The 13,297-nt window shown below is 34.5% G+C and overlaps 2 protein-coding genes across 2 annotated transcripts; one reads left to right on the forward strand and one right to left on the reverse strand.

Annotated features, from left to right (window-relative positions):
* Window positions 1-124: 124 nt before the first annotated feature.
* LOC126815676 (uncharacterized) lies at window positions 125-7,228 on the reverse strand. The gene is made up of 6 exons (XM_050541540.2): window positions 7,108-7,228; window positions 4,813-5,008; window positions 3,755-3,893; window positions 2,915-3,048; window positions 2,000-2,177; window positions 125-968 (listed from the first exon to the last, which is right to left on the reverse strand). Exons 2-6 carry the CDS (start codon window positions 5,004-5,006, stop codon window positions 339-341), a joined length of 1,275 nt encoding a protein of 424 aa, XP_050397497.1. The 5' UTR covers window positions 5,007-5,008; window positions 7,108-7,228; the 3' UTR covers window positions 125-338.
* A 191-nt stretch (window positions 7,229-7,419) lies between these two features.
* LOC126814747 (proteasome assembly chaperone 2) lies at window positions 7,420-13,285 on the forward strand. The gene is made up of 7 exons (XM_050540124.1): window positions 7,420-7,594; window positions 8,092-8,263; window positions 9,288-9,346; window positions 10,448-10,566; window positions 11,405-11,596; window positions 12,450-12,564; window positions 13,011-13,285. The coding sequence occupies exons 1-7, from the start codon at window positions 7,538-7,540 to the stop codon at window positions 13,107-13,109; spliced, it is 813 nt and encodes a 270-aa protein (XP_050396081.1). The 5' UTR covers window positions 7,420-7,537; the 3' UTR covers window positions 13,110-13,285.
* The last annotated feature ends 12 nt before the right edge of the window (window positions 13,286-13,297 follow it).

Raw genomic sequence — 13,297 nt, forward strand, 5'->3', positions numbered from 1 at the left:
TTGAGTCAAGATTTATGTATTTGATGTTTTGTATACTAGAAAAAGAGAACAGTCCATCATTTAAACTGTTAACAAGTCTAAAAAAAACAAAAACGCCGCAAAACAAGTAATATTTTGTACATGACACTCATAGATACTTTAATTTATTCTTGCTCCAGTAGGTGTCATATATTAAATTTGTGAGGCTATTTTTATGTTTATTAACCTTTTGGTTGACCCGATTGGCTCATAGTAGTGAAAATCAGATTCTGTTGTTTATTGAGAATAACATATAAATCATAATGCCCTTCAATGATTCAATTTACCGGCATATTACAAGATTTTATCTATATTACCAATTACGCTTCTATAGTTTCAAATGATTCTGGTCCTGTCATACGATAATTAATTTTTTTATAACCTGGTAAATTTTTCACACGTTTTTCATGAACCATATCATATAAGACTTGAACACCTGGTGGTATAGGTTCTAAGTTGGCCATTTTAGCAAGTTGATTGTTATATTCCCATTGTCTTGTCGCCATAGTGTGTGCATGACGTAGTGGCAAACCTTGCGACAGACGCAGTTCAAGATCTTTTTCCGTATCTTTATCCATTTCTTCTTTGGACGGCAGAGTAAAGGAACCATCGAGAGATGCTAAGAAAAACTGAACTTGCACATTAAATTGGGGAAACGGACAAATTGTTTTACATAATCCAATAAAACAAAGAGATGGAAATTCAGTGTGGATTAAATGTTTATATAGCGGGGTAATTCTCTCGTCTTTATCCACTGATAAATGACATTGTTCCGTTAAAAATGGGAAGGAATAATGATATCCTGTACACAGCAAGATGACATCAACATCTAGAATCTCTCCTGATGTAAGAACAACAGTTTTACCCTCAACTCTGTCTATACCTGGACATTGTTGTATATTAGTAGGTAATACCGACTGGAGTGGTGACTTATTGTGACTTAGAAATACCTGAAATACATAATGTTGAGATGTAAATGTTATTATCATGTAACTACAAGTCATATTGAACCAGGAACTTGACCCCCAAGCACTACTCATCTAGTTGTTGTTGTTCTTGGGGGCGACGCATATCAAAACTATCCTAAGCCTCTGCCAATTCAAGTACGATTGACATGAAACAGTATTTATCTAAAATATAGTTGGGGGTCATGGTGGCTAGGTGGGTAAGACGCTGGCTCGCTAGCCTGGAGGTCGGGTGTTCGATCCCTGCATTGGACGAGAACGTTCGTCCAGATTTTCTGGCGTGGTTCCCCCTTGTCAGTGATGCAGGACGGAGGGCCTGACAAGGACAGCTGTCTAGTCATTCGGATGGAACGAAAAACCGAGGTCCCGTGTACACGTTGGCATGCATGTAAAAGATCCCTTGACAGTTGGAATTCGATATAAGAGTGGGCCGTAGTGCCGCTGTCAGGGCAAAATTTCCCTTATAGCACACTGTATGGCATATGCCTGTCTTCATTAGCCCGGTTCGGAGCAGAACAGTAGGACGTTAAACCCCATTTCATTTCATTTTTAACATATAATTATACATAATATACAATACATTATAAATTATATGGATTCGGAAACAAGCTATAAAGCTTATATTAATCCGTCTCCTAAACTTGGCATGCTTGTTCCTTGGACAATTGCACATCAATTGACAATTTCCTGGTCAATAGTATACTTGTTTTTAAAATTGTCATGTTTACGAAAAGAACAACTAAGAACATTATATTCAAACAGATGGTTTTTTTAACCTATTACAGTACATGTACCTTGTACTGTTTTCACATGATTCGTGAATTTGAAACATGGTCTTATAAAAAGTATAGAATTGAAAAAATAGAAAAAACAAAATTTGTCATATAATGTTAATCTTATTGAAATATAGCTGACGTATTATGGTTTTTTGATTGGTCAGTAAATGTGTGCTAAGTGATGGATGTAATAGATTGGTTCAAATGGCTAATTATTTTACCGTTACTAATTATACCTACCATTTTAGCTGTTGAAGATATCTCTATGGCGATATCTTGACCTGATGCACCAGCACCCAAACACACAACCCTTTTATTTCTCATAGTTTCAGCATCACGATATAGATGACTGTGTATTATCTCCCCTTTAAAACCTTCGAGTCCAGGAATGTTTGGTATTATCGGTACAGAAAAATGACTGCAATTGAAAATTTAAAAATCAAAAAGATAAATCTTTAATGTGGAGGACTAGGGGGAGACAGTGGAAGAGATAAAGAGGAATCAAGTAGCCGGCTCAACTCCTTGCACAAATGTAGTTTCAAACTCATGACTGCACATGCAACCTCTCCGTTTATGGACAAAAGTGGTACTAAATACAAGATGAACACTTTTCATTGACTTACATGGAGTAACAGGATACCTTGATAACCTACTGTCATGGACTTCCATGTTGTTCAGAATTTTGAAAATGTATAAGGCTATATGAAGAGCCCCTGGGAAGAACGATCTAAGTCACTTTTTCAACGAACCCCAGTTAATGGCGCCATCTGGTAGCAAATTGTATAAGCTTTCTGTGGAACAATCAATTTTCAGGTAAAAACGATCAGAGTCACATCGAACCAAGGCCCTTCTGAAATGGCCTCCATCGTATTTATTTGACCTTAATTTGGCTGAAAAGTGGAAGTCAGTTGTTGTACTGGTACTTATGATTCATATTAAACATCATTTTGAAGTTGTAATTAAACCCACTCGTTGTTCTGTTCGCATCAAGCATTCTCGTCCAAAAGTCTGTTTCACCTTTTATGCGAAAGGACAAAAATGTGACTTAGATCGTTCTTCCCCTGTACTCTTCAAATTTATAAAGTAATAAAATGCATCATTTTCTAACTGGCTTTCTCTGTTCCATATTTTAACACGCTTGTAAAGTCAACTTACCCATTACATACAATAACAGCATCAAATTGTTCTGTTTGAGATTTATTAACATCAGATAAAGTATTGTAAGTTATCTCCCATGACACCTGACTCTCACATTTTTTAGGTAAAAGTTGAACAACATGTGTTCTAAACTGAAAACAAAACAATTATTCCACAATTAATTACTCAATTTGGTCATTTAATTCAAGTAGTGAAAGGGAGGGTGGCATGCACAAGGGTTGGGGGGGGGGGGGTACAAAGAAAACTTTTTATGTGGGTAGCAAGCCCAATTTGTTTTAACATATTCTTGTCATTTCTATCAGAAATAATTCACAGCAAAGGCAACTAAAAGGTGCATTTTGTTGTATGTTACATTAAAACATTTTGTGAATATTTATTTCTGTTTCATATATTCAGGCAATATAGTCAGGTTTGGGTTTGTGGTGTAGCTATGATTTCTCAATGATGATGGTTGAAAACACCTAATATCTATATAAAATATATATGTATATAAAAGGAAAGACAGCCTAGCAGAGCAAGCCAAAATAATTTATTTTTTGAAGTGTGATAAATACAAATATACTTTTTATGTTAATATTGAATTAAAGTTTTATGTTTAAAGTCTCTGAATCTCATTAGGAATTCGGAACTTTGAATCTCTAAAAGTAATATCAGTCCAAAAATGGTTATATTCCATTCAGTATTGATAAAGATGTGATGAATTAAAAATCTGTCAACATTCGGAATTCATTAAAGGCGCCAAGCCACCTGAGCTGAGATTTTCTCTGAAATCTTTAAATGAGCTTCTTTTTATTCGACTGAATGCACTTCAGGAGGTTAGTGAAAATCAGAAAGTACCTTTATAAATGGATATAAATCAAAATGTTCTGTGTAGTCTTCTAGATACTTTAAAACATCTTCATGTCGGACAAATGAAGGAAGGTTCTTATCAAATGGAAAATCAGGAAATGCCATTACTTCTTTTGGAAGATTTGTTCTGAAAATAAAGTTAAAAAAACACACTGTAGAATAATTATCACAATTTCAGTTTAAAGTTTGAAAAAACGTTTTGATGACACGGGGCAGACAAAAATTCTGCATAACACTGAAAACCTTCTCAAAGGTTTTAATAACTCCAAAAATAATTAATTTAAATGGGCAACTTTTATGTGGTTCATCCTTGTAGTCAAACAATCCTAAGCAGTTTACAATAAAAGCTCTAAAACTAGGACACAAAAAGTTGCTACAACGTTTCGATGACAAGGGCAATAACACTGCAGACCTCAAAATTACCACAGGGTTCATCCTTACGACTAGTCAAACATGATCAGCAATATAGAAATTTATAAATGTTAAAAAAAACTTTTTAATTTCAAAGAACCCTATTAAAGAAAGCAAATAATCTACTCTGTGAATGTTAAACCCCATTTCTCTCTATTGTCCTAGTTAATTCAATAGAGCTTATATAGTAAAATGTCAAACATGGCACTTTTCAATAATCACTTTAAATGGAGTTATGTTGTAGCTACAAAACTGATGGGTTTTAAATCAAATATGAATTGGATTTCCACATGACATACTTATATAAACACTCTCTCAATTCAAATACCCATAGAAAAGGACTCTTTCTGTAACTCTAGTAATAATTGTCAGAACTCATTCTACTAGTATTTTAAGTTCTACACATAAGACTGATCAGTAAATTACTAACCATGGGGGTTGGTGGCCTAATCGTTTAATATGTGAGTCTGTCATTGAGTCATGTGGCGTAGTTTTGGTTTCCCGCTTGTACGAAACTAATCTTAAGTGTTTTCTCAGGGTCCCCTGGTTTCCTCCCAGGGCTAAATACCCCTACACACAAGCAAATTGTTGAAATAACTTAGTTTGTGACAAGTGGACGTTAAAATCACACTAACCGTAAATTTTTATACATGCTAGAATGGATGGGTAGTCCATATTTATCTTGTCCTTTTTTATCTGTGTAAATCCATGTGCCTCCTACTCGCTCACCTTGTTCAAATCCTACCACTTGAAATATTTTAGGTTTGGCTATGAGATGTCTTACAGCACATAATCCAGCTGCTCCTGCTCCAATTACTGCTACCCTCATTTCTATTACAGAAACATATATATTATAGGCTATCATGATGTTTGTTGAGGACATTTTTCACTCATTTTGGTGGGTGTGGGATTGGTGGAGGGGGGGGAATAACCCATATAAAAATATATACTGTATCAAGATTTAACCTCCATGCTTCATATAACCATGTTTATTTTTAAGCACCCACATTTATTTACCAGGTACTAGCAGGAATTATTCATTGGGTCATAAGGATAAACCATATTGAATTTCTGATTGACAGTTATACTGGACAGAATTCTTGTTGGAATTTTTTTACAACTCGATGAGATTGTAGATTAGAGTATTGGAAGAACTATTATCAAATTTCAAATTGAGGGATGAACTTGGACCTATGTTTCTTGCAAATGTTAGAGTACCATACTCATACTGGCAGAACTGTGACAGTAGGGTATTAATTCCTGATCACAATTCCGTCGATTCGCAACGGATTCGTAGCGTTTCGGCGGGCAATCATGCATCCCTTTGGTAAGATCTATAAGATTTCCATTGATTCAATAGAACTATGATTTAGACAGAGCTGCATAAATCTTTTCTTAATCTTATCCAAGTCCTGCTTGTAAATTCTTAGCTACGAGAACGTAACTAAAAACACTGAGATATACTGATGTGCTTGTTTTTAGCTATGATTGGATGCCTTTAGTTCCAAGTGGCAAACTCAATTTCTTTATTGATGCATGTACCATCTTAAAAATAAGTTAATTTTATACTTGTATTAGTACTTATTACACATACGCAGTCCAATCTACTGAAACAACATTCATTTATCAGCAAATATTGACAATAAAGTAAATCAAGCATTGTTTTTAAAAATTTGATCTGGACGTTCATAATTACGGCGTATTACTACTTCGCAACTCTGATCAGATTAGTACTTCGATTGGCTATTGCACCCAAGGCCCCGCCTTTATGTGTGTTACAGACATAAATTTAAAATGTCGGCAAAAGCAATCTACTGTCGCTTTGATTTAAAACGAGGGGATTTGTACCCGTGTCAGGTAGGATTATATGCTTAATTGTAGTCGGGTGTGGCAGAAATATTATAAATAACAATAATCATTCGTTGCTTTGATGAAAAATATTATCAATTTTGCTTACTAATGCTGGATATTCGAATCGCTCCCACATTTATTACGTTGAAGTTAACCCATTAAGTGCGTAGGTCGTTATATAACGTCCTGGACAACTGCCATTCACTGTGTGTAGGGCTTAATATAACGCCTTGGAGGTATTTTCCCCAACCTATTCTTAGAACATAGTTCGTCACTTGGGAGAATCCCTTGGGAATTCACCCACGATCGCAGCATGTGTAGGAAGTTATATTACCATCATAGATCGTATATAATACAGTTCTATGATATTACGTCCTGGACAACTGCCACTCACTGTGTGTAGGGCGTAATATAGCGCCTTGGAGGTATTTTCCCCAACCTATTCTTAGAACATAGTACATAGTTCTTCGTCACTTCGTCAAATTAATTACACAATAGGCTAATGTTAACGTTTTAAATAATTAAAAACGTCACGCTTAAAGGAGCTAAATCGCTAACATTTGGGACCTAGAAATTGACAAAAGTGGGTCGCAACGCATATAATACTGTAATATGAATGTATATAAACTGATTTACATTCAATGGTTTTGGTTTTTACTCCAATTTCAAATCAGTTATGTTCGGCGAAATAAGTCAGCAGTCTCAAGCGAGTGCAAATTTCCAGCGTCTGGTTATTCCAGTCTACATACGCCGTTTGATTTGGTGCAATGTGTCTAGCCTCGTCCCTCGAGTCTCTCGATACAACTGGGGCTGAAGCGCATAATGGTACACTTACGATTCTTGTACCAATGGTAAAATGTTTATTTTGTCTTAAATATTGGATATCAAAAGCCCATCTTTTTCCGGTAAGATCACAACATGAATGTTGATTTAATTTGACAAATAAATCGTGTTTTCAATGTTGAAGATTTTGGATGATATTGACTGAGTTAGAGACTTAGCTACTTTAACGATAGGACCAACTCTTATCTGCCCTGGCAGATGATATAATTCAAGTAATTGCATTATTTGATACGTACTGGATACCCTTATATGTGACTCAAAAATAGTAACTGCTGAACTTAAATTAACTTATGCAAACATTTTCAAGTCTCTGATAAAATTAATTTGTTATACAACTTTACAACGATATCATTGACATTGTACATTGCTTCAGAACAACAAAAGAGTCACAAAGCATCTTGTTATATTAATTGTAAAAATATTACGACCAAATAATTAATTAACGTAATATTGCTGGACTATAATTTGATAAAAAAATATATCATTTTTAAGAATAGCAATTTTTGCCAAAGACTTACCAATGACCTAGTTTTAGGTTTGAACAAAATGCTATATTTCAAGATGTCAGCGCCCATTAAAATGCTTCGTAGTTGATGATTTGAGTTTTATGTTTACTACATCAGCTAGTGTATCATGAAGCAGTATTGAGACAAACATTTAATTAAAATGTTTAAGCTAATCAACGGGTACTCCAAAAATTGGGAGAATGCATCCGTAATTATTGTAAGTTATTTGGTATTTTTTATTTGTCAAAAAGAAAAAAAAAAAGATCATCATCCTTTAGGCTTTTGCCAACTTAATTTTCCGGCTTCTATTTACAAATACCAAATACTACCTCACAGAATAAATAGTTTTTAAAACTCACTAATCAACTTTGTTTCATGTGTAGCCTCCCCTTGCTTAAAGGAGCTAAAATCACTAATATTTGGGGCCTAGTGGCTGGAAATTCACACAAATTAGTCGCAATGCATATAATAATGTAATATGAATGTCTATATAAACTAATTTACATTCAATCTTTTCTGTTTTTACTCAAATTAGTTATATTCGGCGAAATAAGTCAGAAGTCACAATCGAATGGCAATCTCTAGCATCTGGTCATTCCAGTCTACACCAATAGTATTTATTGCGCATGCTCACCAGAAAAGAATTTGATGTCACCGTTTGACATGACTCGTGGCATGGGGTCGTATTTATTATCTACTGTTTTATTATTTTAGCCATGTGTATCTGTTGGAAATGTTGGTCAGTTAGCAGTAGATTTGATTATATCTACTTTAGATCTACAGAAAGTAGGCTATATTTATCACAGTGCTATATTACCTATAGTTGGTAATGATCCTTATCATAAACTTCCCAGTAATCAGTGCAGTTTAACGACTGGGTGTGAAGGTCAGTATTATTGTAATTTATTATAAGACAATTTAATTATAATTTAAATACCAACAATTTTATAAGTACTGAACAGAAATCTTTGAGTGGAATTTGATGATTGGGAAAAACATTAATGGGAAACAATCACTAGTTTTATTCTAAAAGCATGACTTGTCGACAAGTATCCTATCGTTATCAAGCACAATGACATTTAGTAAATTTGAGTTCAATATACATGTATATGAAATTCATAGTGAAATCATTTATCATTGTGCTTGATAATGATACATGTTACTTATGTAAGAGGATACTTATCGAAACATCATGCTTTTAGAATAAAACTACTGATTATTTCCCATAAAAACTGTGTTCTATTATTGAACAGAACACAATTTTTATGGGATATCAATCACAGATTTTATTCTAAAAGCACATTTCGACATGTCTCCTCTTTTTGTTATCAAGCACAATGACCATTTAGTAAACTAAATGCCTCTTAAAGATTACATTATAAGTATTGATTGGTTTATTATAACCCAAGTTATGGTTTACAGAAATGAATAAGAACAACAAGTACTAATTGATTTTTTTTTATATAGTAAAAGAAAAACAAAACCTGAAAAACCCAAATGATGTGTGTATTAAACTGATTCATCTAATAGGGAGCCACATTGGCTAAGTGGGTAAAACGCTGGCCTGCTAGCCTGGAGGTCGCGTGTACATCAGGATTTTCCGACGTGTTTTCCCATTATCAGTGGTGCAGGATAGGGGGCCTGACAAGGACAGTTGTCTAGTCGTTCGGATGGAATGGAAAACCAAGGTCCCGTGTGCACATTGGGATGCACGTAAAAGATCCCTTGGCAGTTGGAAATCGATATAAGAGTAGGCCATATTGCCGCTGCCCAGGCAAAATTTCCCTCATAGTACACTGTATGGCATATGCCCGTCTTCAGTAGCCCAGTCGGAGCAGAACAGTAGGGCTTTAAACCTCATTTCATTTCACCTCGATTCAACTAATAAAACGGTTTCATTTTATTTTCAGTTTTTTTAAATAAATCATCAACAGTTGTTGTAGTGCAACAAAGGGCACCCATTGTAAAGGTATGGCTTATCATTTCATTTATAACATTGATGTTTCTTTAAGATTTTCATTCTATGGTTGCATTCTGCATATAGATAACTATGTACTATAGATCTCTGCCCTGAATGGCCACCATGTTGAAAATTAGTCCAGTATACTATTCTGTAATTTGGATCTAATCCGTTTTAGATCATTCATACACTCAAAGACTAAATAAACATTTTTGATTTAATTAAATCGTTGAGTTAAAATTTAAAATATTGTTCAATTAGCTTTGTGTCTGTTCTCAACCATAGCTAATTGTAGACAGACAGCATAACCTCACTGTGCCTCAAGCAAATTTACCTGCACACTCTGTTACAACAGGATTTTTGGTAGACCATATACTCACGAGATGTAAGGCGTCAGTCGGTAAATTCTGTATGCATGTCCTAGCTTATTCAATGAGCGGTCATTGAACAACAAATGAAATTCACTGACAAACAAAGGCTGTCCAGTAAAACAGGTTTATCCAAAATCACATTTACTTATAAACCTGCTAGATTTATACTCGACAACCATGTTGGGATGGGTTGACCTATATGATTATGTCTCAAAAATTTAATATTAGACTTGTTGGATTAAACTTTTGTATGCTATGGTTGCTTTAATGCACAATATAAATTTTGAACATGGCTACTAAATGGCCAATTATAAGAGTCTGACTATAATCAAGTCTAGGTATCCTCAGTGGTATCGTTTCGTTCTACTCCACTAACCTCTGAGTCATCCACAGGTTTTTCACAAATTCAAATTATCTGTCCTTGTTCGTAGCTATGAAAAAACAGTTTACATACCAGTCTTAGTGTCATTATTACTTCCCTTCGCCCACTCTATTGGTTGATAAAAATAGCAGAAATATCAAGGGCAGATAATTTGACAGTGTCTGACTGTGTCAGAACGATACCAGTGGGGATACAGAGAATGACTATAATCAGTTGTCTTGGATTTACAAACTGTTTTAAGATTTTTTCTGTGAGAATGACTATAATCAGTTGTCTTGGATTTACAAACTGTTTTAAGATTTTTTCTGTACAGTCTTATCAATGATCGTGCATATTTACTGTATTGTTGTTTGTTAGGGTAAAAAAGAAATATTCTCTACCTGGCTGTCAGACTGGATAAAAGAGAGTAAATTTAAACAAGTTATTATTTTAACCAGCAGTTTTTCACATGAAAGAATTGATCAACAGATTTATGGGTAAGTATATCGTGAAACAGTTTTTACAGAACATGTGTTCTTACCCTGCTTACCGTGCTGATTTATTGAGTAGGTCTCAGATTCGCTTGGATTTTTCAGTGTGGTTTCCCCATGTCAGTGGTGCAGGACAGAGGTCATGCTTAGTCGTTCATATGGTACGAAAAACGTAGGTCCTATGTACACATAATAGAACCCTTAACGGTTGGAATTCAAAATAAGGGCAGGCTGTAGCACCACTGTCCAGGCAAAATTTTCTTTATAGTACACTTCATGGCATGTGCCTGTCTTCATTAATCTATCTGACCAGCTTATGAAGTATTTAAAGATACATTATGGGAGATATTTATAGAGAGTTGGCCATTCTTGCTATAACAGTTCAAATATAGATGATGAAAGAAGAATATATTTGCCTAGAAATGGTAGCGAAATGTGTCTTCACCTTCGCCGAATGTTTGATTGACAGGCGTTAACTCCACCTACATATCTCGATTATCAAGTAAAGTTTTCAATGGCATACGGAAACGCTTTACAGCGGCCTCGCTAAGTACACTCTATCATTTAGCCTCGATCTAACTGACGTATTTTCATCAGGTTACCCCTTATCTGATTTAATCAATTAGTGAAATCCTATTTAAATCCGAGCTGTAGCCGAGCCATCCGTGGGTCTACAGAGTTGATTTTGGTCTTGTTGTTTAAATAAAGATCTAATTTATAATTTCTATAACATCTGAAGCCTAAATTAAGACTTGCAATAATCAGATTTAGCTCTTGCATAATGCATGTTTAAGGTATCAGATTATTTTACTAAGATGTGTAAGTTACAAAATTTGTTTTTCAGACCTCAGTTACGTATTGTTATGTCATCATCAATGGAAGAACAAAATAGTGAAAAGTTTTTACATAAATTAAAATGGTTGCCATTAGAGAAGCGATCCTGTGCGTCTCCATATGAAATGGAGAATTCTGATTCAAAGAAAGATATGATATATTTACCAGGAAGTGGAATAGCTAAACATATATTAAACAAATGGTATAAATTATTCATCCTTTATTCATCCCACCTCAATCTTTACCCTCTAAGCTATGGTAGTGTCGGTTGCTGGTCGGACCGATTGTCTTAAAAATTGACAGAAAGTTCTCTGTGTCCATCAGTCCATTTATATGTTTTAAAACTGGCATACTGTTATCAAACACGGCGTTAATTGGTCGCTTCCATATATAGTTATAACAATCAGGAGAGCTTGATAGACAGGGTTTTGAATCTTGGTGTGGGCTGAGAAGACCTGGGATTTTTTAAGCCCAGCCAAAAGTCTGTGAGGCTGACAGGGAAAGTATACCTATCCCTTTCTTATAGGATGGTGTGCATGCAAAAGAACCCTTGACGGTTGGAAATCACAAGTAACAGAAGAAATAAGAATAAACATATTTTCAAATCAAAATTACGGAAGTATTGTGTTGGTGAGGAATATAACAATTACTTCACACAAACAGAACCCATATCAATTCATATGCAGGGCAGTTGAGAGAGTTTTTATGTGCTGGAGCAAGACAAATTTTGATAGGGGTAACTTAAGTGGTAACATAAGGTCAGGAAGTGGTAATATACAGTCAGAAAGTGGTAACTTAAGATCAGGGAAGTGTTTAGATGCAACGAAAAGCTGCAGCATCTCATATACTGGATAGTTAGAATCAAGTTGGTATTCTGACCAAAGTCTCATTTAGCTTGGCCTAGAAAATAAGGTCCTAGGATGCGTCTGTGTAATAATAATAAGTATTCAAAACAATACAGACTTAAACCCTGCAAAATACATCATTAGGTTTTTCAGTTAAAATACTTAGTCTAATTTGAGTGATTCATTTCAACTGAATGTTTTCTGTTTCAGTAAAGAGTTACCAGTTTTAATAATGTCTTTGTTTTGTGCTGAAGGTGATAATATACCAGAAGCTGTTTCATTATCAAATCATCTCAACACTTGGCTTCAATTAGTTGACCCTCAGGTATGATCATATATATTATATTTTAAATACAGCTGATCTTTCTTATGTACAAGTTAGGCAAATTAACAAATTGCAGTTTATTTCTAAAGCTTTCTAAACTCGATCATCAGTATTTATGACATAATTAAGCACATTGAATGGAAAAACCAGACGGCCAGTACAACTTTTTAACTTGAATGCTCTGTACACGGACACTATAGATTTAAAATCCTGTTCTTTTGCATTACTTTGACAATGTATCACAGAGAATCACACTTGCAGGGGACTAAGCTAATATTACAATGAGTCTTTAACATATAGTTAATATATATCTGGGGTAACTTTGATTCTTGTGTTTATGGTTATGTTGGAACACAAATTGATTTGTGGTCAAAGGGGAGATAATATGGGATTAGGGTCATTGGACTGAGTTATCTCCCTTCGCCTATTAAATTTTTTTCTTTCAGGTGGATAAATCTGGTTCACCGTTACCGTGTGCTTGGAAAATACCTGAATCGTGGAAACTTATTTATGGAAGTGGATTCGATCAGACTTTATTTCATTAACAATTTGTGATAAAGGATTTTATATAAAAAGTTGATGGCTCATTACATATAATATTTTTTATTATATTAAAATCATATAAAGACAAAGAAACTTTAGAGATTTATCCATTTCTGATCATATTTTGTTCCAATTCATTTGTAACTGAAACATTACAATAAACTCATTTCTAAAGGTATTTTATAAAGAT

The sequence above is a fragment of the Patella vulgata genome, chromosome 3, assembly GCF_932274485.2.
Source record: "Patella vulgata chromosome 3, xgPatVulg1.2, whole genome shotgun sequence".
NCBI lineage: Eukaryota > Metazoa > Mollusca > Gastropoda > Patellidae > Patella > Patella vulgata.

Bases quoted from the DNA above. Each gene is read 5' to 3' on its own strand.
- LOC126815676 (XM_050541540.2), bottom strand. From the start codon at position 5,006: ATGAGGGTAGCAGTAATTGGAGCAGGAGCAGCTGGATTATGTGCTGTA. The intron at 3,894-4,812 runs GTTAGTGTGATT...CTTTATTTTCAG, and splicing joins AGCATGTATAAAAATTTACG to AACAAATCTTCCAAAAGAAG. The intron at 969-1,999 runs GTAGGTATAATT...TATGTATTTCAG, and splicing joins TATCTTCAACAGCTAAAATG to GTATTTCTAAGTCACAATAA.
- LOC126814747 (XM_050540124.1), top strand. From the start codon at position 7,538: ATGTTTAAGCTAATCAACGGGTACTCCAAAAATTGGGAGAATGCATCC. The intron at 11,597-12,449 runs GTATAAATTATT...TTTCTGTTTCAG, and splicing joins AAACATATATTAAACAAATG to TAAAGAGTTACCAGTTTTAA. The intron at 12,565-13,010 runs GTATGATCATAT...TTTTTCTTTCAG, and splicing joins TTCAATTAGTTGACCCTCAG to GTGGATAAATCTGGTTCACC.